The sequence below is a fragment of the Ictalurus furcatus genome, chromosome 18 (assembly GCF_023375685.1).
Source record: "Ictalurus furcatus strain D&B chromosome 18, Billie_1.0, whole genome shotgun sequence".
Classification (NCBI taxonomy): Eukaryota; Metazoa; Chordata; class Actinopteri; order Siluriformes; family Ictaluridae; genus Ictalurus; species Ictalurus furcatus.
The window spans coordinates 25,159,924-25,187,340 of record NC_071272.1 but is presented as its reverse complement, the minus strand read 5'-3'; the positions used below and the strand labels follow the sequence as shown (position 1 = coordinate 25,187,340).

Genomic DNA, 27,417 nt, shown 5'->3' with positions numbered 1-27,417 from the left:
AATGTATAGGGTGCTAATAATTCTAGAGCTGACTGTATAATAATGTACATCATATAATTAACATCAGGTTGGCAATTCTCTAAAACTTACCTTTCAATAAGAGACAGAAACGTAACCTTGCATTTCATTACACAATCAAAATTTAAAATGCAGCATTTTTTGTAGTTTGTGGCCTTAAACCTTATTTTAAACAAATAAGAACACATATGTAAATGAATGTACATCACATAAATGCCAAAAGTTTTCTGATTTTGCCCTTGACTCCTTGCTTACCTGTCACTGAGTAACTCCTGCATACTGATGTGAAATAATGAGATCAGACATTTGGCATTATCTGAGATTGATCTAACATGATTTCTGTAGCAGTCGCACACAGACAAATCACAGAAATGCTTCTTCTGTGTTTTACTGATAAACAATTTTGCTTTAGATGAATTCCTTTTTGAGATTTATTGTTTTTATTTTAATTCTGGTGGTGAATTGCACCAGTATTCATTTTGAAGGTGAATATAAAAGAAAAAAGTAGAATAATTAAATATATTAAGGTTCTCCACCTCATATGCTCACTGATCCATTTTTTTAAACTAATGTTTAATGAATTAATGACTCCACAAAACATTGATCTTTCCAGAAAATTGTAGCTGTACAGTTTATCATACAGACATACACAGTATACAGCAAATACATCCTGAAGCTTTTCAGAAACCGTGTGTAAAGCTGCTATTTTAACTGCACATTAAGTTTCCAGAGAAGCTTCTGAAACTGCAGTTTTCAAAGAGCAACAGTCCGTGCTCCTTAGACAATTAAATGGTTGATTTAATATTATTCAACATTATACACGCATATGTTTTGTATATGTTCTGTCAGTAAAAGGTTAAGGAATAAAAAGTTCCAAGGCAATAAAAAATAAACAAAAATATTACTGCACACATTTAAATAATGAGCCTAACATAAATATTTGAACTGGGTTTATAAACTAAATAGAGTGGCGCGGTGATGACGTCATTTTGTATGCCAAATCCCGGAAACAAGTTACCATTTCAGCCCTTCCGGTTCCATTGCCCAAAGTCAATGGATTTTTTAAAATGGGATTTTGGTTAAAATGGTGAACATAAGCGCAAAATATTCATATAGTTTTATTCTACGCTATAAAATACACCACTCGTGTTTTTTTTTTAAGCTTTTACTTTTATTGAAAAAGGCTGCTGCTAACAAATTGCTAAACGGGACTACAGACGTTGTCGGGGACATTACACGTAATGCGACGCCGCTTGCTTTAGCAGAATACCCACGAAAATCAAATAAGGTCAACATTACATTTTATACCCAACAGAGTAAAACCGTATTATGGAAAATATCTTTGTTGTCGGAAGCTTGGTGATGGCGACGTTGAAGTCGCGCGTCTGTGGTGTAGTTCGTTTATAGCATACGGTTATGGCGATTGTATTTAGGCTTCAAACTTAATGAAAGTTGTGTTCATTTGTGAAGATTATCTTGATGGACAAGACGTGTTAGTATTATAAACGTTTGTTGATCACAGAGTTTATTTTTGCGATAATCCAAAAGCCTATGGGAAAATCCTATTAGGTTTTTGTCGAGAAAACCAGTGTGATGCTAACTTCCGGGTTCCATTACAAAATGACGTCATCCCTGCACCACTCTTTGTTATACTGAGTCTGGAGATTTTATTTTAGTTAAAGTGTTGTTTAGAACCTGTTTAAATATTTAACTTTTAGAAGTTCACACTTTGGAAATGTTTTGAACTCTGCACTGTGTAATGTTTGTAGTTATAGCAATAGTGTTTTATGTCACCTGATTATTAACTTATAACAGTAAATACTGACTGCATTCACAACTCTACTTACAGAGCAGAAACAGCACACGGAGCAAAAATGCGCAGAGTTTTAGTATTTTGGAAAGACTTCGTTTGCATAGTTATCATTATCATCACTTATGTTCTCCGAACGCTCCCTAACCACTAGTGCTGTTTGAGATTACCGGAAGTACTTTTATCCTCTCAGCCGAACTGCATTGTGGTCGCTGTAGTCAACTGCGCAACTTCACCGCATTGTTGTAGAGCAGTGGTTTTCAAAGTGGAGGCCGCCAAGGGGCGCCCGGGGGGCCTCAACATTTACATTTACATTTTACATTTATTCACTTAGCAGACGCTTTTATCCAAAGCGACTTACAAATGAGAAAGATACAAGCAAAGCATATCAACAATTTGGTGTGAAAAATAAATAAATAAATACATGATTTTCTCTTCCTCACTCTCAGACAACCACACACACACACACACAATCAATTCCTAATGTAATGTAAAGATGTAAGATGTAATTATTCATAATAAAAAAGGGGGATATATTCAGAAGTCTGTATTTTGAATGTGTTTTAAAGACATCTTGCAAAAGGGGGGCCTCGGTCAATTGTTGATGCCATTTGCGGGGCCTTGCCCTGGAAAAGTTTGGGAACCCCTGTTGGAGAGCAATGGTTCTCAACCTGGTGGGCGCGGAGAGATCAGGGGGCGGGGCGTGCCACATGATAGGGGGCTTCAGTTATAAAAGGTTGAGAACCGCTGTTGTAGAGGAAGTTTGGCGCGCGTGCGCTCTTGTTGCGGAAGTGCGTCACACGCGGGAAAGAGGAATCAGTACAGTTTGTGTAAGTGACCGTCAAAAGGAATGTTTTCGTAAGAGAAGAGTGCTTATTACAGCAGTTAAACTTTGGTAAATATCATTAGGATTAAAACAGAATATATTTTTTGCAGCTGTCACAGTGTCGCTTGTAGTAATGTAGTAATGTGATAATGTTTACTCTGCTGAGGCTAATCAGTTAGCTGTAAATCGCAAATACGCATACAGTTTTGTCAGTCATGTAGATGTAAACCGGCTAACTAACCCAGTCTTCTCCTAATATTATCCCGGTGCTAACCCAATATTAACCCAGTACTATCCCAATATTATCCCGGTGCTAGCCCAATATTAACCCAGTACTATCCCAATATTATCCCGGTGCTAGCCCAATATTAACCCAGTACTATCCCAATATTATCCCGGTGCTAGCCCAATATTAACCCAGTACTATCCCAATATTATCCCGGTGCTAGCCCAATATTAGCCCAGTCTTATCCCAATATTATCCCGGTGCTAACCCAATATTAACCCAGTACTATCCCAATATTATCCCGGTGCTAACCCAATATTAACCCAGTGTTATCCCAATATTATCCCGGTGCTAACCCAATATTAACCCAGTCTTATCCCAATATTATCCCAGTGCTATCCCTAAATTAACCCAGTCTTATCCCAATATTAACCCGGTGCTAACCCAATATTAACCCGGTGCTAACCCAATATTAACCCGGTGCTAACCCAATATTAACCCGGTGCTAACCCAATATTATCCCGGTGTTAACCCAATATTATCCCGGTGCTAACCCAATATTAACCCAGTTTTATCCCAATATTATCCCAGTGCTATCCCTAAATTAACCCGGTGCTATCCCAATATTATCCCGGTGCTAACCCAACATTAACCCCGTATTATCCCGCTGCTAACCCAATATTAACCCCGTATTATCCCGCTGCTAACCCAACATTAACCCCGTATTATCCCGCTGCTAACCCAACATTAACCCCGTATTATCCCGCTGCTAACCCAATATTAACCCCGTATTATCCCGGTGCTAACCCAACATTAACCCCGTATTATCCCGCTGCTAACCCAATATTATCCCGGTGTTAACCCAATATTATCCCGGTGCTAACCCAATATTATCCCGGTGCTAACCCAATATTATCCCGGTGCTAACCCAATATTAACCTGGTGCTAACCCAATATTAACCCGGTGTTATCCCGGTGCTAACCCAATATTATCCCGGTGCTAACTTGATGATAACTCTCAGTAAGTCTTTTTGTAAACGTTGTCATACGAGTTTGTTGGATAAATAGTAAATGGGTTAACTGGGTTAAAGGGTTTCAGCAGTTCCTGAAGAAATAACTTTGTTTATTGTCTTTGGTTTTCGTTAGTGCTGCTGATTTTATGACATAATGTTAACTGATAGTGGTAATAAAATTAAGGTTTAATTTTGTTTTGTTTTAATATTTAGTTTCAGCTTCCTAACTGCTTACAAACAGCAGTGGAGTCAAAATGTCGAAGATCGAGAAGATGAGCATCCTTGGAGTGAGGAGTTTTGGCGTCGAGGACAGGGACAAGCAGATCATTTCATTCTTCAGTCCTCTGACGGTGCTGGTCGGACCCAACGGAGCCGGAAAAACGGTTTGTTCTCGTACCTGTGTGTGGAATATAATTACTGCTCTTTCCTCCTCATCAGCATGAGGGACTGCGGGATTCCACAGAACAGGGGGTGAATACTTATGCAAACAGCATCTTTCAGTTTTGAACTTTTCTTCAAGATCTGACAAATTTAAGAGCAAACTGGTTTGTAATTCAAAGACATGCATGGTAGGCTGATTGGCGTGTCTAAAGTGTCCGTAGTTTGTGAATGGGTGTGTGAGTGTGTGTGATTGTGCCCTGCGATGGACTGGCACCCTGTCCAGGGTGTACCCCGCCTTGTGCCTGATACTTCCTGGGATAGGCTCCAGGTTCCCCGTGACCCTGAAAAGGAGTAAGCGGTAGAAGATGGGTGGATGGACGGTTTGTAATTAAAACATTTTTTAAAACCCTGGTCTGTGTAAGTTCCATTTATAATCCAGACAAATCCAATGACTTTCAAGGGGGGCTCAATACTCTTGTGAGGGACTGTGTAATTATTTGTCTACTGAAAAGGTTGCTTTAGATGGACCCGTACTCACCTGTATCCACAGGACTGTGTAAACATCTAATGCTATTTAGAGTTAAAACACAACAATGGTTTATTTCTTCTTTTTTTTCCAGACTATTATTGAGTGCCTTAAATATGTCACCTCAGGAGATTTTCCACCTGGAAGTAAAGGAAATAGTTTTGTTCATGATCCAAAGGTAAGTAGTGTCTTTGTTTTTAAACAGTTTTTTTTTTTTTTTTGTGATATTTATTGTTTACCATGTAGAGGATACTGTAATGACTTGTTAATGGTATGTTTATATATTATATTAAGGCATATTTGCATATTTCTTGATCATATTTTGTGTGAATATAAATAAAAGGACCGTTGTGTAATATTTGCTACATTTTCACAGGATGTCCATGAAACAGAGGTACGTGCTCAGATTCGGCTTCAGTTCAGAGATGCTAACGGGGAACCCGTCGTTGTTCAACGTTCCATGCAAAGCACACAGAGGGGCAAAAAAGCACCAGAGTTTAAAACCCTTGAAGGCGTCATCACCAGATTAAAGTGGGTTTTATAATCCTTCTGAGTTTTCAGAGTAGTTTTCATATTTCATGTTTTCACCACGCTGATCTTACAACAGTGTGGTGCTTCATTGTCAGCAGAACACCTGAAATCATGCATGTATGAAATTCAGTCACACTAGTCTCACAGGATTCAGTTACGAGGTTGATGTATACAGCTGAGTTTTGTAAAACTCACATTAAATGCGAGTTTGGGGTTAGAATTGTCTGAGGCATAGCTTGGCCACTCACTTGGACGTTAGCTTGAGTGAACTTCTCGTGCCTTACAGTAGCAGGTCCTCCAGCTTCTCCGCTCGTCCTGAGAGCCTCCAGTTGTGCTGCTTGGTCAATGAGAGTCTGAGTTTTTTCTCTGTACATGTACGCAGCATCAGCTCTTAGAGACATACTTGCACAGGCACAAACAGGACAAGTACTGAAGCAATAGTCACTGTGTGAGAATATCATTAAGCAACTTTTTATTACTTTTAAACAGTTCTTCCTTATCTTCTAGTGTGATTTTTGAAACCTGGCAAAAATGTTTTAGAAGCACTTGGTGTCACTTTATTTAAAGATCATAACGAGGGAAAATTGTTAGTTACACGCAATCAAACTGTTTATTTATCAAAATCTTCAGATCCCCTTCATGGAGTTGGAGAATCAATTGTTCAGATCTGTATATTTGTGATGCTGTATCTGCCTCCACGCGTCCCTGAGCTCGGCTTACTGTCTGTCTGGAGTTTTTCACATTTCCCTCGTGGTCATGTGGGTTTCCTCCGGGTTCTCTGGTTTCCTCCCACTTTCCAAAAATCTGCTAGTAGGTGGATTGGCTATGCTAAATTTCCAGTGTGTGTGGATGGGTCTCATCCAGGATGTATTCCTTCCTCATGCCCAGTGTTCCTGGGTCAGTAGACAGGGTTCCTTACTGATCAGGTGATTACTGAAGATGAATAACTGCTTTGTGTCCATAGGAATGGAGAAAAAGTTAGTGTGAGCTCAAAATGTGCAGAAATAGACAGTGAGATGATCTCAGCTCTGGGCGTTTCAAAAGCAGTGCTCACCCACGTCATCTTCTGCCACCAAGAAGAGTCTAACTGGCCTCTCAGTGAAGGAAAAGCCCTCAAGCTGAAATTTGATGAGATTTTTTCAGCGACGAAGTAGGTTATCCTTCTCTGACACTTTGATGTGTTCTTTAATGTTAGTTTACAGTCTTTACTCTCATCTATGGTCTAAGTGTCATGTAATGCCTCGATTGTTCTACTAGCACATGTATGTCACTGAGCACGGCCATTTTCAGTGACATAAACATGTTAACACACGGCTAATAAGTTTGTCACTGAGCACAGCTTGGTCTGTAGTCCATGTACTCTATCCAACCTTTAGTCACATGTTTTTTAAAAATAGAAATTTTGTACTTCCTCATCCTTTTTCCTGACTTATTATTTTCATTCAGTTGTCATAGTAACAGTCCACCTTTATTCACTAAATATAATTCTCTCAAAGGTACGTCAAGGTGATGGAAAACCTTCGTCAGGTAAGGCTGAAGCAGGCAAACACTGTCAAATCCTGTCAGATGGAGTTGAAATATCTGAAGCAGAATAAAGAAAAGGCTCAGGAGATCAAGGAGCTGCTGTCCACTAAAGAAGGCCAGCTAGCAGCTTCTAAAGAAAGTGTACAGCACATCGAGAACCAGATCGACCCCAAGGAGGTAGGGCAGAGCTGCTGTTAGGGTCTGACTGATATGTGTTTAGTTCTGTTCCCATTGTCATAAATGACATGTAGATAGAAAGTGATCTTACCCTAAGGTTTGTCTAGTACGTCATGGAAGTTTTATATACACTCACTGGTCAATTTATTAGGAACACTTACACCTGCTCAATCATGCAATTATCCAATCAGCCCATCATGTCAGCAATGCATAAAATCATGCAGATCCAGATCAAGGGCTTCAGTTAATGTTCTAAGAGTCTATATAGTTTATGCAGACCCTGAGATGCTTTTCTGCTGACCAGTTATAAAGAGTTATTTGAGTGATTGTAATCTTCCTGTCAGCATGAACAGATCTGGTCATTCTCCTCTGTCCTCTCTCAACAAGGTGTTTCTGTACACAGAATTGATGGTCACTGGATTTTCTTTTCTCACACCGTTGTGAGTAAACTCGATAGACTGTGTGTAAATCCCAGGAGATCAGCAGCTTCTCCAACAACCAAGCTCTCGACCTGGATCTGTGTGATTTGATGCACCGTGCCGCTTACACATGCTGGGCTGAATGGATAATTGCATAATTGATTTCTAGCAAAGTTGTCTGTGTTCTTTCCCTCATAATATGTACTTCCTCTGCGTTTTTAGAATCGGTTAAATGACATTGATGACAATCTGAGCAAAGTCATGAAACTGGATAATGACATCAAGGCTCTGGAGAGCAGGAAGAAACAGATGGAAGATGACAATCGTGAATTAGAGGAGAAGATGGAGCAGGTAACGCCAGATTTATCCAAAAACTGCACGGTCTTTTGTGTAACCCTTAACATCCCCCGTTGTCGTCGGAGCTGCACAGTAGGTCAGATATGGAGGGGGATAGATGCCTCTAAATGTCAGCAACAGGAAATTAGTCTTCATTTGTTCTTTTTTTTTTTTGACATGGAGATGTCTTGCGGTTTGCTTGGTTATTCATTAGTCTTTAATGATTTACAGAAAGCAATCTGGTGTCTAAGCAACATCACAAAGTAAAATTATAAACCTTTTGGAGCAGACTGAAAAAAAGCTTTTACAAATTGGTGTTTAAAATGTTTCTGGGATTTACACTTCATTCCAAAACAGAGTGAAATCATCAGAAAAGGTCAAACCAATTAAACCCAGTTAAACAAATGAGACAAATTGACAAAGACTTGGTCATTTATTTAGTGAAGAATGATCCAATATTACACATCTGTGAGTGGCAAAAGTATGTGAACGTCTAGGATTAGCAGTTGATGTCATTAGCAGGATGACAATCAGGTGTGAGTGCCCTGTTTTATTTAAAGAACAGAGATCTCTGTCTGATCTTCACAACACATTTGTGGAAGTGTATCGTGGCATGAACAAAGGATATTTCTGAGGACTTCAGAAAAAGAGCTGTTGAAGCTCATCAGACTGGAAAAGGTTACAAAACCATCTCTAAAGAGTTTGGACTCTACCAATCTACAGTCACAGATTGTGTACCAATGGAGGAAATTTAAGACCATTGTCCATATTTATGCAGGAATATAGAAAATTCTAAAAGGTTCACAAACTTTTAAGCGCCACTGTATATGTTGGTCGTAAACAGTGTGATGAAAAGTAAAACCTGTACAGCTGCTGAAAGCATTCTGGTCCACCTCTCAAGACAGAAATGTATTCGCCTGCCCACGGGGCAAGTGAAAGCAGTGTTTGCCCAGTCCCATGATTTAACTCTCTGGAAACCGAAAACTGAGATGATGGATATCTGCTGCATATTCAAATTTCTCTTCTTTTTCTCACTAAATAAATATCTGCAAATGATGATCGTTGTACCTTTTGCTGTAGTGATTCTGGTTAATAGAATTCTGAATAGACTAATTTAGTTTTAGATTTGTTCAGGATTACAAATTTTAAAGGTTAGTCTTTTTCCACTGCACTCTCACGTTTACTCTTATTTTTGTTCGTTAAAAAAACACTATTACATTTACTGTTTTCTCTCTCGGCTACACACACTTTAAACTAGCTTTTGGTTTTGGCCACTCCTAGGTGTTTCAGGGTTCAGATGAGCAGCTGCAGGGGATGTACAAGAATCACCAGTTCACGGTTAAGAAGAAAGAGAAGAGACTCACGGAATGTCAGCGTGATCTGGAGAGGGTAGGTCGTGAGTGCCAGAGGATGAACTACATCAAATCAGACCTACTTGTTGAACAAGGTAAGTAATAACGCTCTCCTCTTAGTGACTGTAGGGTTCTGTAGATATTTTCAGCCAGTGCCGTTAAATACCAGTGACCATGGGTGATTTTGTAAGTGAATTAATGATTTTGGTGTGTGTTTGTGTCCCTTAAACTGTATTTTTGATAGTTTAGTTGCTGTATTTCATTCAGAGTTAAAGGTTCTTAGTGTGGGCGTGCACTCAATAACTTTTGTACAATTTAATTTGGCTTTGCCAAGAACAGTACAGTATCAGTTATGAAGGACTAAATTTTGTTGAATAGTTTATTAAATATCAGATTTATCTAATTTTAATAAAACCAGTTAAGGTGGTGAGGGATAACACACAGAAGACTGGAGTAATGGCGTTAATGTAAGGTGCTAGTCGTTAAGAGATGACTACAGAATGCTAAGAGCATACATGTGTATTAATCAAATATATTTTATTTTATAGCTGAGTGGGACATTATGTTCACTTCTGAGAATCGTTTAAATATGTTTTAACAGTTGTTGGTCACCTGAACTCCAGGCTAAAGATGAGTTTTCATTTGTTCATGAGTATTGCTTTTGCTCACTGAAGGTCGTCTCCAGATGGAAGCAGACAAGCAGGTGTTGCATATAAAGAACCGAGATGCTCAGGTGAGGTCTTTAGCTTCTTACCTGGAAATGGAAGGATATGACCAAGCTCCTTTCAATGAGAGACAGCTCCAAAGCTTCCATAAACAAGTCGGAGAGAGACAGGCTCGAGAGTCCGAGGCCCTCAACAGGGTTATGGTGAGTGTTTCTTAATACACCATATTGAGAACTGTTCTCTGCATGATTGTTACCTTTTTTCCTGTGTGATTTTCTGGATCACCAAGGCCATTGAGAATGCACTGAAACTGTGTAAACCGTAAATATATGAGCAAATGACAATAGGACATGGTAAGTTTTTACCCCCAAGTTACTCCTAAAAGAAAAGCTCTACAAGATAGAAAGCAGCCTCAGGGACAGAGCTGTGAGAGTAGCGCTCGGATGGCTGACTCATTTTAGTGGGAAGTTAAAATGTTTCTTGGAATTAAATTTTATCTCTACATTTGGCAAAATACTCCCGTCAATTGGGAAGAGGAATAAAGATCCACTTAATCTTATTTATTAGCAGCATCCTATAACCAACAGTTGTATTGGGGTAAATTGCTTTATTTTTATTATTTTTATCCATCATGTTGTTAAATACAGTTAGTAGTTTGGACTAATGATTGTGCTTGAATATATTGTGCAATTCTTGATGTCAAATTTACATGAAAATGAGCACATCCGCTGTTTAACTTTTACATACCTTTCAGACAACTACACAAGATGCAATGTTGGATTTTATCTGGAATGTTCCAGTGATTAGGCACCAAAATTATGGAGTAAATTTTATTGCAGCCTGTGGTATTATCCACTGTAAACAAAGTGCACTTTTCTTATTTATTGCTCTATACCGCAAACATTTTAGCACACTTGACCATGAGCTAGACTTAGGAGTCACACCTAATGCAGGTGTACGGAGTAGATGCCAACATCCAGGGTTTAAATGGCACCTTTATGGGTTTTGACCCTTTGCTTCAGAGACTTATTTATTTAATAGATGAAGCAGCAGACAGACTAAATGCAAATAGTGTTTGCTGTTTGATTCTAGTAGTGGTTATTTTCACTTCAGTCTTTATCTAGGTGAATTTTGACCTGTGAATTGTGAACCAAATGAGTGATACTTTTTTGGTCAGCGTAGTGCTCGCCTCACACCAGACCTTTTGCCTAAGTCTCATACACACACTTTTTTTTTCTCTTTACCTGATATGATTAGGAATGTAGAGTACAGCAAAAGGCAAAAACTGTCTTTTTACCTTTCTAGTATGAACAATAGTCTTGGGTTTGTACAGTGTAAAGTGGCTAAACTTTGTTCTAGATTGACCTGCAAGAGAAAGAAACACAGAAACAGCAGAACATTGATGAGATTCGTGATAAGAAGACTGGTTTGGAGAGGACCATCGAGCTGAAGAAGGACATACAGGCCAAGAAACAAAAAGAGTTGAAGAAAATACAGTCCGACCTTCAGAACCTGGAAGGTTCCTCATCCAGACTTCATGAGCTAGAGACTGAGCTCACAAAAGCAGTAAGTGTTCATCCATCACTTCTCTGGACCTCTGGTTTATTCTGTGCTTCTCTGACTGAAAGTTAGGGTTGCATGAGTAGGACACTAATCGAATGCTTGTTAAATGACCTTGGTGAGTACAGTTTTACTGAATTTCCAGTCTGATCAAAATGTATTCACTGTGGGATATACAGCACACAAACCTCTTGTCATTAACCGACTAGCTCACTCTCTTTTTCATCTGGAACTCGGTAACTGTGATGTGAACAGTAATGTTTCTGTTCTCAAAACACTTAATCATCATGTTCTCAAATATTTGGCACACATCTCAAACTGCGTTCTACTGTACTGAATAGTAATGACCCCACTGGGTACTGACACTATTTAGCAAAGGAGGGTACAGCAGAACATGCGCACAAAATGTTCACAACTTGAAAGAGCTTTTTTCCATCAGAAAGAGCTTCTATATGTTCAGAGTATATATTTGTACTGTATATAAGACTCTATTTATATGTAGTAATAACCGTGCGTAGGAGCGAGAGCTGGAGAAGGCTGTACAGGGTTCCACTGTGGACCGTCTGAAGATGGAGGTGCAGGAGCTACAGAGAGAAAAGGTTGAATTGGACCAGGCCCAGCGCAAACTCGATCAGGAAATGGAAACTCTCAATATACATACCACAGCACGCACACAAATGGACATGCTGAAAAAAGATAAAGTGAGCACATTCACATTTCACCTTCTAATTAATCAGTCAGTATTCTACTCCTTTAATTACGTAGGAATTCATACATATTCATCACTCGTATTTGGATGTTTAATACTGTACTGATTAATTGTCTGCTGATTACTGATGTCTGCAAAGTAAGCAATAAGATTAAATAAAATAAATTATTCTTTCTTGTAAATATAAATGAGATGGTACATATTTGTATTCAATTGTGGCATGTAGACTGATAAAGATGATCAAATAAGGAAGATCAAGTCCAGACACAATGAAGACCTGGTTTCTCTGCTGGGCCACTTTCCTAACAAGAGAGAGCTTGAGGACTGGATTCATAGCAAATCTAGAGAGATCAACTCCATCAGAGAGAAGCTGAGCAAGCTCAAGTGAGTCTCCAGATCAGATTCATGCCCTTCAGCTGTCACGTCCATATTGTGATTGAATAATGGTTTCATTCTTTCTTGGATATCCAAATGGCACAATAAAAAAAGTTAATAATCTTTCATTACAAATTCACTGATTACCTGAAGGCAAAACCTGATTTATTTCTCAAAACGTAGAAGGAGGATATAGTAAGGTTTAGGTAAAACAAGTGATGTGTACAGAACCAGAAGCTGAACGTTGCCTTCAGAGTATTCCAGACTGAGATTTCTTAGAGATTGAGACACATGGCTGTTAGTGTTCTGAGGTTAGCTCCTGGAATGAGATGTTTTACTTGACCTGGAGAATACTTCAGTCTCATCTCATTGGGTTCTGGCCTCAGATTAACACTACATGACTCCATTCTATAATAGTTTGTCCAATGTGGTCTGTCTGTAATGTGTTAGTAAGGAGCTGGCATCCAGAGAGCAGAACAAGAGTCACTGTACAGCTGAGATTCGATCCAAAGAGCAGCAGCTGGCCAGCTATGAGGAGAAACTCTTCAATGTGTGTGGTAGTCAGGACTTTGAATCTGATCTGAGCAAATTGCAGGATGACCTGGAGAAGTGCTCCAAGCAGAGAGGTACGTCATGGAAGGTCAAAGTGATCATATTGTAAGACATGAAAACTTTACACAGCAATAATATTTCTCTCTTTTTCTCTGTCCATCTCCACTATTCTCCCAATTTCTTGCTGACTGGATTTTGTTTCTCCCTCTTTTTGTCTTTTCAATTTTTTAATCAGCGATGCTGGCGGGGGCCACGGCCGTGTACACCCAGTTCATCAGCCAGCTGACGGAAGAGGGTGAGCCGTGCTGCCCGGTGTGTCAGCGTGTCTTCCCCTCAGAGGCTGAGCTCCAGGACGTCATTAATGACATGCAGTCTAAACTGCGTCTGGTGCCGGACAAGCTGAAAAACACAGAGCAGGACCTGAAGAGGAAGGAGCGCAAGCGTGATGACATGATGACCCTCAAACCTGTCAGGTCAGAACATTTACTTTGGTCTAGATGAGGCCCTGCTGTCCTCTGGCCTATGTAATGTCATAACACGTACCTTGTGGCCCACATGTTCTTTTTAGATTATTAAATCAACAGCCTGCTTTCTTGTTAAGATTAATACTATTTAGGTTTTTCTTCTCCAAATTACTTCAACTAAACAGTCTAACTTGTATTGCTGCTACAGTGGTGTCTTATTTATGCCAGCCTTTTTTTAAAAAGAGGAAAAAAAAGTACATATATTATCTTAGATGGCTGTCATGTTACATAGTGTTTTTGTTCCACACGCAGACAGTCTATTGCAGAGCTTCGTGAGAAGGATCTGCCAGAGTTACGGAATAAACTGCAGAGTGTGAACCGTGAAATAGAAAAGTTGAAGAGAGACGTTGAGGAGCAGGAGAGTCTGCTATCTCTGTTGATGTCTGAGGAGGACACGGCCAAAGCTTGCCTACAGGACATTTCCCTCATGGACCGTTACCAGGTCTGAAGTCACTTTAAAATTATAGAATCATTCAATGTACATTTCAGTACATTCTTAAATGCTGTAAATATTCAGTAGTTTGTCTGGTTTAATTTCACTTTACTGTTGTGTGTTATGCATTTAATTACTTGATGAATACTATTGTATGTAAATCCCACCCTGAAAGTAGTGTATTAATATATCGCTATCTGTAGTGTTGCGCAGTCCAAATTCCACTATTTGTGGACATTTACTATTTGAATACAGTGAATGTTTGTGTATGGCTGAATGTTGGAGGCAGTTAGAATGTTCAGATTGCTGTGAATGTTTTGTAGACAAACCAGGCAACCTTATCACTGAATGAAATCTTTAAACTTTTATAAAACCTTTGATGTAATCGTTTTGAAACTGAAATGTTTCAGTTTGTTTGTATCATAGCTGGATCTGAAGGATGTGGAGAGAAAGATAGTGCAGCATACAGCCAAGCTTCAGGGAGTGGACCTGAGCCGCACGATGCAGCACGTCAGCCAAGAAAAACAGGAGGTCCAACATCGCCTTGACACCAGTATGAGTGCTGCATGTTTAACACCAACCACCACCTACAGTGGCCTCCACTAATATTGGTACCCTTGGTAAATATGAGCAAAGAAAAACTCTTTGAGCATTAACCTTTTGATCTTTAGTTTAAAAAAAAAAAACCCCAAATGCTCTGCTCTCATGGATATCAAACAATTACAAACACAACACAGGTTTATCCAAAAAAAAATCTTTGTTCAATATAGGTGTGCAACAATTATTGGCACCCTTTGTCAATCCTTTGTGCTACCTCCCTTTGCCAAGATAACAGCTCTGAGTCTTCTATAATGCTTGATGAAGTTGTAGAATACATGGCGAGGGATCTGAGACCGTTCCTCCATACAGAACCTCTCCAGATCCTTCACGTTTCGAGGTCCATGCTGGTGGACTCTCCTCTTCAGTTCACCCCACAGGTTTTCTATGGGGTTCAGGTCAGGGGACTGGGATGGTCATGGCAGGACCTTGATTTTGTGGTCAGTAAACCATTTTTGTGTTGATTCTGATGATGTTTTGGATCACTGTCCTGCTGGAAGATCCAACCACGGCAGAGACAGTCAGGTTTTCATTTAATATCTGTCGATATTTCATAGTCCATGATGCCATGTATCCTAACAAAATGTCCAGGTCCTCTGGCAGAAAAACAGCCCCAAAACATTAAAGATCCACCTCTATATTTAACCGTGGGCATGAGGTACTTTTCCATATGGCTACCTCTCTGTGTGCTCCAAAACCACCTCTGGTGTTTATTACCAAAAAGCTCGATTTTGGTTTCATCTGACCATAGAACCCGACCCCATTTGAAGTTCCAGTAGTGTCCGGAAAACTGAAGACGCTCGAGTGTGTTTTTGGATGAGAGTAGAGGCTTTTTTCTTGAAACCCTTCCAAACAACTTGTGGTGATGTAGGTGACTTCGGATTGTAGTTTTGGAGACTTTCTGACCCCATGACGCAACTAACATCTGCAATTCTCCAGCTGTGATCCTTGGAGATGTTTTGTCCACCCGAACCGTCCTCTTCACAGTGCGTTGAGACGATATAGACGCGCGTCGATTCATAACATTTCCAGTTGACTGGAACTTCTTAATTATTGCCCTGGTGGTGGAAATGGGCGTTTTCAATGCTTGTGCTATTTTCTTATAGACACGCCCCATTGTGTGAAGCTCAACAACCTTTTGCTGCACATCACAGCTATTTTCTTTGGTCTTATCCATTGTTATGAATGACTAGGGCAATTTGGCCTATGTTACCTCATATTTATACCCCTGTGAAACAGGAAGTCATGGTTGAACAATTTCCTGTTCCTAGTTACCTGGGTGTACTAAAATATGGAAAATAGGTGGGATTATACTTCAAATATATTTTCTCCTATGAATTCCAATAATTGTTGTACAGCTATATTTAACAGGTTTTTCTTTTTGATAAACCTGTTTGCCCTCATGGATATCAAAGAATTGCAGAGTATTTTTGAATAAAAGGTTGAACGATAGACAATTTTTCACAGCCACCTTTGCTCATATTTTCCAAGGGTGCTAATATTAATGGAGGACAGTGTATATTAGCATGAACACCAGACTGAAACTGAAATGGGTTCTGCACACATCAGAATAAACACTTAACAATAAACCGTGTTCTTTATCAAATTTTTTTCATGAATATCAGTGATGACCACCTTCTGTCTACATAATGCTGAGTGCAGGAATATATTTTCTGTTTTAGTGAGCTCCTTCAGTTGGTTCTTGGTCTGGATGCAGTTTCTTTATCATTCTGATGTTTTTTTCTGATCTTTTTTTCTGATCTCAGCCTGCAGTAAGATGGAGCTGAAACGCAAACTTGTCCAGGACCAGCAGGAGCAGATACAGTCCCTAAAGAGTCATGTGAATGAGGTCCATGCTGAAAAGCTTCAGATTTCCAGTAACATGCAGAAGCAGCAGCAGCTGGAAGAGCAGTGTGTGGAGTTCAGTGCTGAAATTCAGGAACTGCTCAGAGAAATACGGGTAAAACTCGCACACAAGCACTAGTTTCGCTTGCTGCTCTTTGAGATACTCTATCGTGTGATAAGGAGAATGTTGAATGAAGGTGTTTGTTTTATTCCAATGAACATACCATTTGTGTGCTGTAGGATGCTAAGGAGCAGGTCTCTCCACTGGCCATCACTTTAGAGAAGCTCCAGAATGAAAAACAGGATCTGATTGCACGCAGAAAGCAAAAACAAAGTGAAGGCCAGGAGAAGGTATGTAATGCTTCTGTTTATGTTGAATACTCTAAATAAAACTTACAGTAGGTTCCTGTCTTGTCGATGTGGAGGCTAGTTATACCATGATTCATTTTATGGAAACTTGTAATGGTCTACGTAGAAATGACAAATTAAACAGAAAAAAGAACATAAGTTGTTTTAACAAAGTAAACTGTCAGAACAGCTTCAATGCCCCTTGCCATAGATACTAAAAGAAATATCACAAGTGCCTGTGGTTCAGTTCCAGATCTTTCTTTCTCACATTCTCACCTTCTCATTGGCTGTGTCCGAAACCACTTGCCTACTACACAGTAGGTTCAAAGCAGTACACCAGAGGGGTAGTATGTCCGAATTCTCAGTAGGCGAGATATACCCGGGTGGCGTACTGCTTCTGGCGAGACTTTGCAGTATGCACACTACATGAGTCAAACAATCCCATGAGGCAATGGGACTGGTGCGGATGAGCTCAGAAAAAACCCCGCAGGAGACGGTGTCTGCTCTTTAAGTATTAAACCTTGGTTAAACAGGGCTTGTTTAACAATACCTGAATAAATTAATTTGTTCAAGATTTGTTTATGATGTCGAAGGTCACATGACCACGCTAACATGGTGGCTGTAATATGTCCGGGATTGTAGTCATAATACACGTGTACTGATTAGTAGGTACTGTTTCAACGGCTGTGCAGTACGTCCTGTCGTGGTGTGCGATTTTGGACACAGCCACTGTTTCACTCTGTATTTAACTCTTCACTACTCTTGATAAGAGGGTAATGAGTAACAGTGACACTGATACAGAATGTGTATTCAGGTTTATTCTGTCCTATTTATGCATATAAAGCCATCAATAGCATTACATTTCCAACAATTAATGTTATTTATTTATACATAATATATAATTATTTTTTTTATCGTAGGTTGATGCTATCAAAGAGAGAGTTAAAACTTTGGCCATTTTAGAAAGAGAAATCAGCAAGTACATTGAAGAGGACAAAGATAACTACAAGCAGGTACAAGATTCACTTTTCCCATTCTTTTATCTAATGTCACATTCTTTTACTCTTAAATTCTTTTTTACATTTACTTTTTGTCCTTTCAGCAAAAAGAGACAGAACTTCAGGAGATAAATGCTCAGCTGACTGATGCTGAGAAACAGCGAGAGAAAATCAACAACGACATGGGCAATATCCGGCAAGATATAGACACTCAAAAGGTAGAGACTTTCTCCAGTCATCCTCTTTACAGAAACACAAAAGAATAGATGTGTGTTTTATCCGTGTTGCAATGAAATCAGGTGGGTGTTTTTTTTAATCTTTCTTTCTTTCTTTAGGTCCAAGAGCGCTGGCTTCAGGATAATCTGACCCTGAGAAAGCGTGTGGAGGAGCTGAAGGAGGTTTCCAAGAGGAGAGAGGTCTTACTGAAGGAGATGGGCAACATGCAAGTCATGGAGCTGCGCAAGTAATTCTCTCTTATTAAGTTTGTGTGGATGTAATTTAATTTTTAACATTATAGTGGCTCACATTGCCACAACGTTGTGATGCTGTGTGTTGAGACAGCGAGACAAACATGTTTTGCTTCCTCACATTTTAGTTCCCTGTAGTTTAACCTGGCTTTTTTGGACTGTAGGTGTAAATTTATGAGCTGTACTGCAGCTGAGGTAGACGAAGAGACATTTAGTTTAAACGGAGCGGAGGGAATTAAAGTGTGGTCTGTTGTTTTATTTGACGGATTCCAGACTCGTGTCTACATGTTTACAACATTTCTTGTGTTTTGTCTGACCAGTGAGCGGCGGGAGTTGGAGCGGAAGGTGGAGGACCTGAAGAAGAATCGCAGTGTGGCTTTGGGGCGACAGAAGGGCTTTGAGGAGGAAATCCTGCGTTTTCGAAAGGAACTTCGTGAGGATCAGTACTGTCAGGCTGAAGAGAGATTCCGGGACAAGATGATAATCAAGAGGACCACTGAGCTGGTTATCAAGGATCTGGACATCTACTATAAAGCCCTGGACCAGTAAGTGGTGAATAGTCTGTAATCTATAACTGAATAAATGGTTTTTACTGCTGAATAACAAACATTATTACTATTAGATAAGCAATTTAAACAGTGGTGGGGTTGTTTTTTTTTTTTTTTAAAAAAAAGCTTTGCTCACACAGTTGTACTTTTTAGCATCTTCCTTTGTGCTTTCTTATTTCTCATTCTCAAAAGACAGAAAATAAGGTTTAGGAAAAAAAGTAAATAAATGCAACTGCTTCAAGTATGAATGCTTTTATGTTAAATAATTAACTTGTTAGCTGATTCACTGCCCAAGTGAAAGCTGTAGTATGCTTGCCTGGAGGTTCCAGTAATGTGGCTAAAAGCTGCAGCTAATATAATTTAACTCAAGTATGCATTAATACAGACAGATATATTGCGAGAACTTGAACTCTTGGGAGGAGGAGACTTCATGTAGTTATAATCTATCATCTTCTGATAATGTCTCTGGAGATTGAACATCGTGTTTGCAGGCGAAGAAAAAGTCTTTGACTCATGTTTAGCCTTTGAGCTGCGGCCTCTCATTGCCTTTGAAGATATTTAAGTCTTGATGTTTGTCTAAATGTGAGGCGACTGTTTTGCTGACTGCTGCTCAGACCGAGCAAATCAGATTTGTTTGTAGATTAACTTTTATGCTTTTGTTTTTCTCAAATTTCTTGGCAAAAAGCTTCAGTGATACTATAGTTAACATAGCATTTGTCTTTTGATTTGTCATCTACAATAATATCTGCTTAGTTTGGATTTGTGGTTGAACAGGGAGAACTTTTTTTTTATTATTATTAAATCGTTTGAATTGTTTACACTAAAATGCTATTGGATGTAAAAACGCTGTTGCTCCTCAGATATCTGCTCAGTCAGTCCCACGGTGGTCGGTCTGTCATGAATGGAGGCTGATAAATTGTGTAGCAGGGTCTTCAGTCAATAATTGTGTATGTAGGTGTACATAAAGAATATACAGTTACAATCAATTATTCAACCTGCATTACAAATGCTTACATTTGGGAAATGAAGTTGCATTTTCAGTTGAATCTAGGGAAACCACTTGAAGCATATGTTGTGTTGAACTAGTTCAGCAATTTGTGTTCATTGCAAACAGCTGAAAGTCTGTAAATTGACAAACCTGATTTACAATGGGGGGTCGAATAATTTTGGTTGCAACTGTATGTAGGCACACACACATGCACACACTGGAATATCCCTGCTGTAACATGGTTAGTGACAGAGGGCACGGCGTCATCTCCACCTTCTCAAAATAAAATAAAAGCACGAGCTATGTCCATGATGTCTGTATTCAGAGATCAGATTCACTTTTCACAATGAGCAAACGCCCCTAGAAAAAGCAAAAACCCATAAATGAATCTTGTACACAGTAAAAATAAAAAAATAATAAAATTAATAAATCTGGGAATTTTATTCCCAGCAATCTGGGAATAAAATGGATGTGAAGCTTGAGGTAGAAGATGAGCCTACTGTTATGGTTCATTGATTAATAATGTGATTAATCAGGTAATTGGATTATTTTAAAAATATTTAATTGCTACTACAGAGCTCTTACTTGGGTTTAAAGTGAATAACTGCGAGAGAAGCCTCATTCCTTTAGTCTGCTGTGGTTACATTAATATTCAGGTTTTACAGATTTCTATTGTACGTCAGTACACCACTCACACTACTGAACAGTGTTCCTGAGGAGGAGAGGGGTGTGGGGTGCTTCCTCCAGGTTGTTCGCTTGCACTGTGACGCCAGTCAAGCTGCTGCTGGTGGATTCTGGAGATGAGATGAATAAACATCTCCAGTCTTACACACAGTCTTACTAAGATAGAGGGTCTGAAATGTGTTCAGAGGTTTTTCCTCACAATGTTCATAATTAAATTGTTGGAAATGTCTAAAATATTTAAATATTGTCTTGGAGCTTACCTCAGAATTTTCTCTAAATGTCAAGTTCACTCGAAATATGAAACTGAGCGTTGAGTGTGTGCTGACTGATCACAGATCTTGTTCAGGGTTTTATCTTGTTGGTTTTGATGAGATCAGTCTAATAAAATACAAATATACTAAAATATGTAACATTTCAGCAGGTAACATTTTCCTTCAGATCTCTAGCATGCATTCACTTTATTATGGCCTGAGATGAATATAAAATTCTAGCTTGAATAAATAATAAAAACTTTTGATTATTTCCATTTTTAAAAGTTAATGCATACCTACATTCACTGTAGAGCTGAACGGATATTGATGCAAACTGCCATCCACTCGTCTAGGCAGTTTTTCTTAACTGCTCGACCCATCACGGTCATGATAGCATCAGTGTGCTTTCTGTGCATCTGTGTGAAGGAAAGACCAAGCTCAGATTTTTTGAAGCAATGATTGTGTGGTAGTTTGAATATTTAGTTATTTTTAAGCGTCTATGTGTCTACGTTTTTGCAGAGCAATCATGAAGTTTCACAGTATGAAGATGGAAGAGATCAACAAAATCGTTCGAGACCTGTGGAGGAGCACATATCGTGGACAAGGTCTTCTACAAGAATATACTTCACTTAGTGGAGTCTGTTTCCGATGTATAGATTAGAAATATCACACTTTGATAAATTTACGGCTACTTACATAAATAATTCTTTAACCTGAGTGATCATCTTCACATTTTGAAGCTTTACATTCCAGAAAAGACCTGTTAATGAAAACTCTCCTGTGGACATCATCCTGACGTCTTCTGTATGCGTGATTGTTTCGTCTCAGATATCGAATATATAGAGATCCGCTCTGACATGGATGAAAATGCCACTGCGGGTACGAAGAGACGAGTCTACAACTACAGAGTGGTCATGGTCAAAGGAGACACAGCTTTAGACATGCGAGGACGCTGCAGTGCTGGACAGAAGGTGTCGTTAGACTCTAGTTGAAATCAGTATCAGACATGTTTAAAAGCTTATAAATAGCTAATCCATAGCCTGTTATTTATGTTTTAATGAATGAGTACATTAAAGTCACTGTAGATGATTTACTTTACCGTGTGTATTGTTTATACGTTTTCCTCGTGGTGTGATTTCACAGGTTTTGGCTTCTCTCATCATCCGGCTGGCTTTGGCAGAGACGTTCTGTTTGAGCTGTGGAATCCTTGCATTAGATGAACCCACTACCAATCTGGACAGAGAGAACATAGAGTCTTTAGCCCATGCCTTGGTGGAGTAAGTGTACATCACATCATCTGTTGCTTCTTTGGGCAGAAATTTTGGTTGATTTATGTCTCAAATGCATTAGAAAGACCATGTTTTCTTTGCCACTTTACAAATGTAATGTACTTTAAACCAATTATTTATGGATGGATTTTCTCCCTAACTTTGATCACGGTCGATTTCAAACCACCAGACAGGTCTCCCCTTCATACGACAGGTACTAAGCGGGTAGAGTGAAGTTTAACATGTGCTTCCTCCAAGACGTGTGAAGCCAACCATCTTTCCCAACCACAGCTCATGCTGCATCATGGGGTGGCGTGACACTCGGAGGAAGGCGCTGTCCACCCTCTTCTACATACATGAGCTCACAGGATTCACTAGTGTTGCTGTGATTGACTGTGGAGAGAGAGTATGCCCCTCCTACCCAGAGAGCACGGCCGTTTTCTTTTGGGTTTTTTTTGCTTTCTTGAGCTCCTCCTTGGATGCTTGTGTCGCTTTGGTTACACCACTCAGGAGCCATAACCATTTTCTTTTTCTTTTTTTTTTTTTTTTTAATAATCTTCTTAATTTACTTGTTAAAGTTGTTCAGAGTCTGAAGCATCAGGAAAGCTATATTATGTAACGTATCCTTTACAAGCTCCAATCCCAAACCCAGATGGGCATTAGGGCTACTGCTGTAACCTGGGAGAATTAAGTTCTCTTGGACTCCTGAACATGAATTGCTGTGGCAATGTTGGGATTCAATCCCACGATCCCCTGACGATAGGGCAAACGCTTTTCCGCTTGTGTCTCTCAGGATTGTGCAGCTAGGTTATTTGTATTAGGTCTAACATCTATGTACTTTCTTAATGGCAGAATCATCAAGAGTCGCTCTGAGCAGTGTAACTTCCAGCTGCTCATCATCACCCATGATGAAGATTTTGTGGAGCTCCTGGGTCGCTCCAATTATGTGGAGCATTTCTACAGGATCAGCAAGAACCAAGACCAGTGCTCAGTGATCTCCAAGTGCAGCATCAAAAGTCTGAACCTGCGCTAACACATTCAGCATATATATATCACACATGGGAATGAAGATTTCACCTTGGGTCAGGTGAATACAGGTGAAATTAAACCCTAAAAGTTTGTATCCAAAACCAAACAAAACTCATAAGGACCCACTGCTTTGCAACACAACAGACATTATGTTCAGTTTTAGTTTTGAAAAGATTATTAACTATTTCGGTTACTTTATCTGTTAACACTTTACTACCAAAAAAATTTATTAACTCCACATGTACCAAGTCTGTGAAGCCTGGAGATTCGGAATAGCTGAACACTTTCATACGCAGATCAGTTTTGTATGAGGTTCTTTTACTGCTGGTTTGATTTGGGTTTTTCGTACTTCAGCAAATTGACATTACATACTAGCTCCACAGGTGTGTGTGTGTGGGGGGGGGGGGTTTGTGTGTGGCCATTACAGGGAAAAACACTTGAGATGTAATGCTCTGACATGCTAATTTCACTAGTACGAAAAACAATGAAATTCCTCTGATTGTTTCCTGGGTTTTATCCCACAGTAAAAATGCAGTCACTTAATAAAATGGACATCTCTGTATGCAAAACAACTTTAGTTATTAATTATAACTTTGTTCACCAATAAATGTTTGTGATTTGAAAGAAGAGAAATCTGGATGTTTATTAAATGTTTGTTTACACTTGATAAGAACCAGAGTGTTGTCCATGTGAGGGTTTTATTACAAATATCAGCTGACTTGTGTATTTTCTTTTAAATTGTTAGAAAAATCCCAGTTATTGCTTATTGTAATACTTGGGGTCTTAAAGTAGTGTATTTTAGCCTTTAAGTATTTATACTTTATATATAATATAATACAAGAATCCTTTTCATTACTCGGTTGAATTAATTTAACTATGTGGCTACATCTGCTGAAAGAACCCAGTCAGTTCTCACAACCAAACATGGTCAAGGGATTTTAGTCTTTTTCCATCAACTCCCACAGATGCTTCTATCTGAACCATTGCAATCTTTTTTGCAAATAGTCATTAAAACACTCAGTTTCCCCTGTTCAGAGAATTTGGAGCATCATAAGCAAATCTCCAAACCTAATCAACCACATCTTTATCAAGACGGCTCGGTTAGTCTGAGTTTCCTAGTCTGTATGTAAATGCTTACAGTGCAAAATAACAGCTTCCAAGAAAATGAGTGCTGATTTATATCCGGGTTTCATGTGCATATATATATTCACTGGGAGCATGTGTAAGGATTGTGTCTAGATTTAGCCTGCAAAAGCAACCTGAAGAATCTGACAGAGTTAGACTTGACCCAACTTCACCAAACAAGATGAAGGCCGTGATTGTGCTTCTAACTACTGCTGCTGCGCTTGCCTGTGGGGTTCCTCATCCCAATCTGAAGGAAATAACACCGGCTGTAAACTGTCTGCATAAGGAAACCTTGAATACGGTAAGACATTTTAGGTTTGAGTCTAAATTATTGCATGGGGGGAAAATGGAGCGTGTTTGATCACATTAATGTTTTTTCTAGGATAAGTTTGACGAGGTCTTTGTGAAAGACCTTAAAAAGAACAAAATGGACAGTTGTGAGGTGAGACACGCCTATAAAATATATATAATTTTTATTTAATCAAACCCTGATGAAATATTTTCCATTTAATTCATTACTTGGTTATTGTATTGTGTGATTACCAAATGAAGCAGATGAACAAGTGATGTACTCAGATACTGTCATTTTTCTGCTGGTTTAAAATTGTTTATTCACATTTACATAAATTTCCCAAGATTAATTTCAAGCCTTGCCTTTTCCTTTTTCCTGAAGATTTGTTTAAAGATGGCCGAGCGATTCTTAACCATTTATTGTGTTTTTAGGCAGAGTTTTTCTGTCAGGCTGAGAAAGTTCTGTCTGGACAGGAGAAGCTCTTTAACAAAGATCGTAAGTGCAATGTTGATAAACTGGTCAGGAATCTGAAGCAGTACAATAATGAGGTATGTTTCATTGTTTATAACCTTCACTTGAGTCACTTCTTCCTGCTATATGTCTGTTACAGATAAATTCATTGTTCATTCAGATATCAGAATACCGCATACATCGTGTAGGTTTAAAATATACGGAGTTTAACATAAATTGATGTTTTGGGTTTGTTTTTTCTCTCCAGTCCATCTGCACTATCCCAACCAAAGGAGACGAAATAATCCTCCGTATTTTCTTAGACGATCTGATGAAATGTGCACAAAAGGTCTTCGCCAGTTCAGGATGACCAGAGCTCAGCTTTTCCTTTAATTTAAGAAATCACATATTTATATTGGCATGTAAGGCTCTAAAATAATTAATTTTATTTTTTAATATTTTCAACATTCTCACTTTCACATTTGGAAGGCTTTATTGAGGATTTGAATAAAAATGAGTTCAGACTTGTTTGTGGACTCCTGCAACTTATTTTTGTAAGAAAATTCAGGTGTAACATTTTAGTGACTGCCGATATTGGTAACAGGCCAGGTATTGGGTAAATATTCACACGCTTTTCATTTCATCAGTTTGTCAGGTACTTTCCAGGTTCTTGAGAGGACAGCTTGCAAAATCAGTAAAATGATGACGTGTGTGACACTTCGAGTAGCGTATCTTTTAGAGAAGTTTGCCAAAAGGCAGCCATGGTTCAGTCTTAAACTGAATTTTCACCTGTGTGGGCAATAAAAAGTATATTAATATTATGTCGACAAATACATTGGAGCTGTTAAGACAAAATATACGGATGCTTTAATTGGGATTAAGCAATGCATTAGACTGACCATAGTGATAGGAATGTCTATGATGATCCAGTACTCTCATGCAGTACCCCTGCCAAAAACCCACTGTACCTAGAAAAGGTTATGCGTTCTCATATCGGTCATCCACATCCTTTGAACAGGTGATGCAGCCATTTTGTGGTGTTCCATTGTCTCAGCAATAAATCGTACACAAGACTGCCTCAAAAAAAAAATTAAGAACAAATCATTATAAAAGCATATACATTCATCTTGAGGGTGATAACATGCAGATTTTTTTCAACATTTATTTATAGAAAACATTTTATCAAAGCACGCTGAAATCAGTTAACGTGTGTGTGTGTAAGGGTGAAGGTGTATCTACCAGAGGTTGGTGGTAGCTCTCATCAGGTGGACTATTGATCAGAAGGTCATGAGATCAACTCCCAGTTCTGCTCTGGGCCCTTGGGCAAGGCCCTTAACACTCACCTGATCAAAATGTGTAAATGAGATGACTAAGTTGCTCTGGATAAGGGCCTATGCCAAAAATCTAATGAGGGTAAATGTGTGTGTTCAGTGGTGCTTGAAAGTTTGTGAACTCCTTTAGAGTTTTTTTATATATATATATATATATTTTATATATCTATATAATATATATATATATATATATAATCTCTGCATAAATATGGCCTAAAACATGATCATGTTTAACTTTTACGGCATTTGGCAGACACCCTTATCCGTAGCGACTTATGTTTATTTTATTTGTACAACTGAGCAGTTGAGGGTTAAGGGCTGTGCTCAAGGGCCCAACAGTGGCAGTTTGGCAGTACTGGGATTTGAACTCCTTACCTTCTGAACACCTTAACCACTGCCCATCAGATTTTCACACGAGTCTTAAAAGTAGATAAAGAGGACCCAATTAAACAAATGAGACAAATGTTACACTTGTCACTTATTCATTTAGGAAAATGATCCAATATTACACATCTGTGAGGGGCAAACGTATATGAACCTTAGCTGTCAGTATCTGGTGTGATCCCCTTGTGCAGCAATAACAGCAGCTAAATGTTTGCGGTAACTGATCAGTCCTGCAAAGACATAACACTTATCATTTAAACCAAAAACATTTTTCAGTTGACTTCTGGCTTGTCCATGTGATCTTTAGCAAACTGCAGAAGGGAATGTTTTGGAAGAGCAGTGGCTTTCTCCTTGCAGCCCTGCACACCATTGTTGTTCAGTGTCCTCCTGATGGTGGATTCGTGAACATTAACAATAGCCAATGTGAGAGAGACCTTTAGTTGTTTAGAAGTTTCCCTGGGTTCCTCTGTGACCTCGTGGACTATAACGCGTCTTCCTCAGAAATCTCCTTTGTTCATGCCATGATACACTTCCACAAACATGTTTTGTGAAGATCAGACTCCGATAGATCCCTGTTCTTTAAATAAAACAGATCTCTCACTCACTCGCACCTGACTGTCATCCCACTGATTGAAAACACCTGACTCTAATTTCACCTTCAACTACAGATGTGTAATATTGGATCATTTTCCTCAATAAATAAATGATCAGGTATAATATTTTTGTCTCATTTGTTTAATTGGGTTCTCTTTATTTACTTTTAGGACTTGTGTAAAAATCTGATTATGTTTTAGGTCACATTTATGCACAAATATAGAAAATTCTAAAGGGTTCACAAACTTTCAGGCAGCACTG

The 27,417-nt window shown here is 39.0% G+C and overlaps 1 protein-coding gene across 4 annotated transcripts; it reads left to right on the top strand.

The window, feature by feature from the left end:
* Window positions 1-1,223: 1,223 nt before the first annotated feature.
* On the top strand, window positions 1,224-25,756 carry rad50 (RAD50 homolog, double strand break repair protein). Of its 4 annotated transcripts, none has more exons than XR_008388418.1 (29): window positions 1,224-1,306; window positions 4,107-4,276; window positions 4,895-4,978; window positions 5,177-5,331; window positions 6,296-6,481; window positions 6,828-7,032; window positions 7,674-7,802; window positions 9,069-9,234; window positions 9,814-10,007; window positions 11,164-11,370; window positions 11,883-12,065; window positions 12,300-12,457; window positions 12,899-13,074; window positions 13,236-13,473; window positions 13,777-13,966; window positions 14,384-14,510; window positions 16,321-16,514; window positions 16,640-16,750; window positions 17,668-17,760; window positions 17,850-17,963; window positions 18,081-18,208; window positions 18,533-18,757; window positions 21,203-21,288; window positions 21,512-21,654; window positions 21,827-21,960; window positions 22,804-24,406; window positions 24,488-24,547; window positions 24,829-24,945; window positions 25,116-25,756. XR_008388418.1 is itself a non-coding variant. In XM_053649080.1 (26 exons), exons 2-26 carry the CDS (start codon window positions 4,148-4,150, stop codon window positions 22,982-22,984), a joined length of 3,936 nt encoding a protein of 1,311 aa, XP_053505055.1. In that variant the 5' UTR covers window positions 2,594-2,723; window positions 4,107-4,147; the 3' UTR covers window positions 22,985-24,466. The 4 variants fall into 4 exon arrangements, 1 of the variants encoding a protein (XP_053505055.1); XR_008388417.1 differs by lacking the exon at window positions 1,224-1,306 and adding an exon at window positions 2,577-2,658; XR_008388416.1 differs by lacking the exon at window positions 1,224-1,306 and adding an exon at window positions 2,594-2,723.
* Window positions 25,757-27,417: the final 1,661 nt, after the last annotated feature.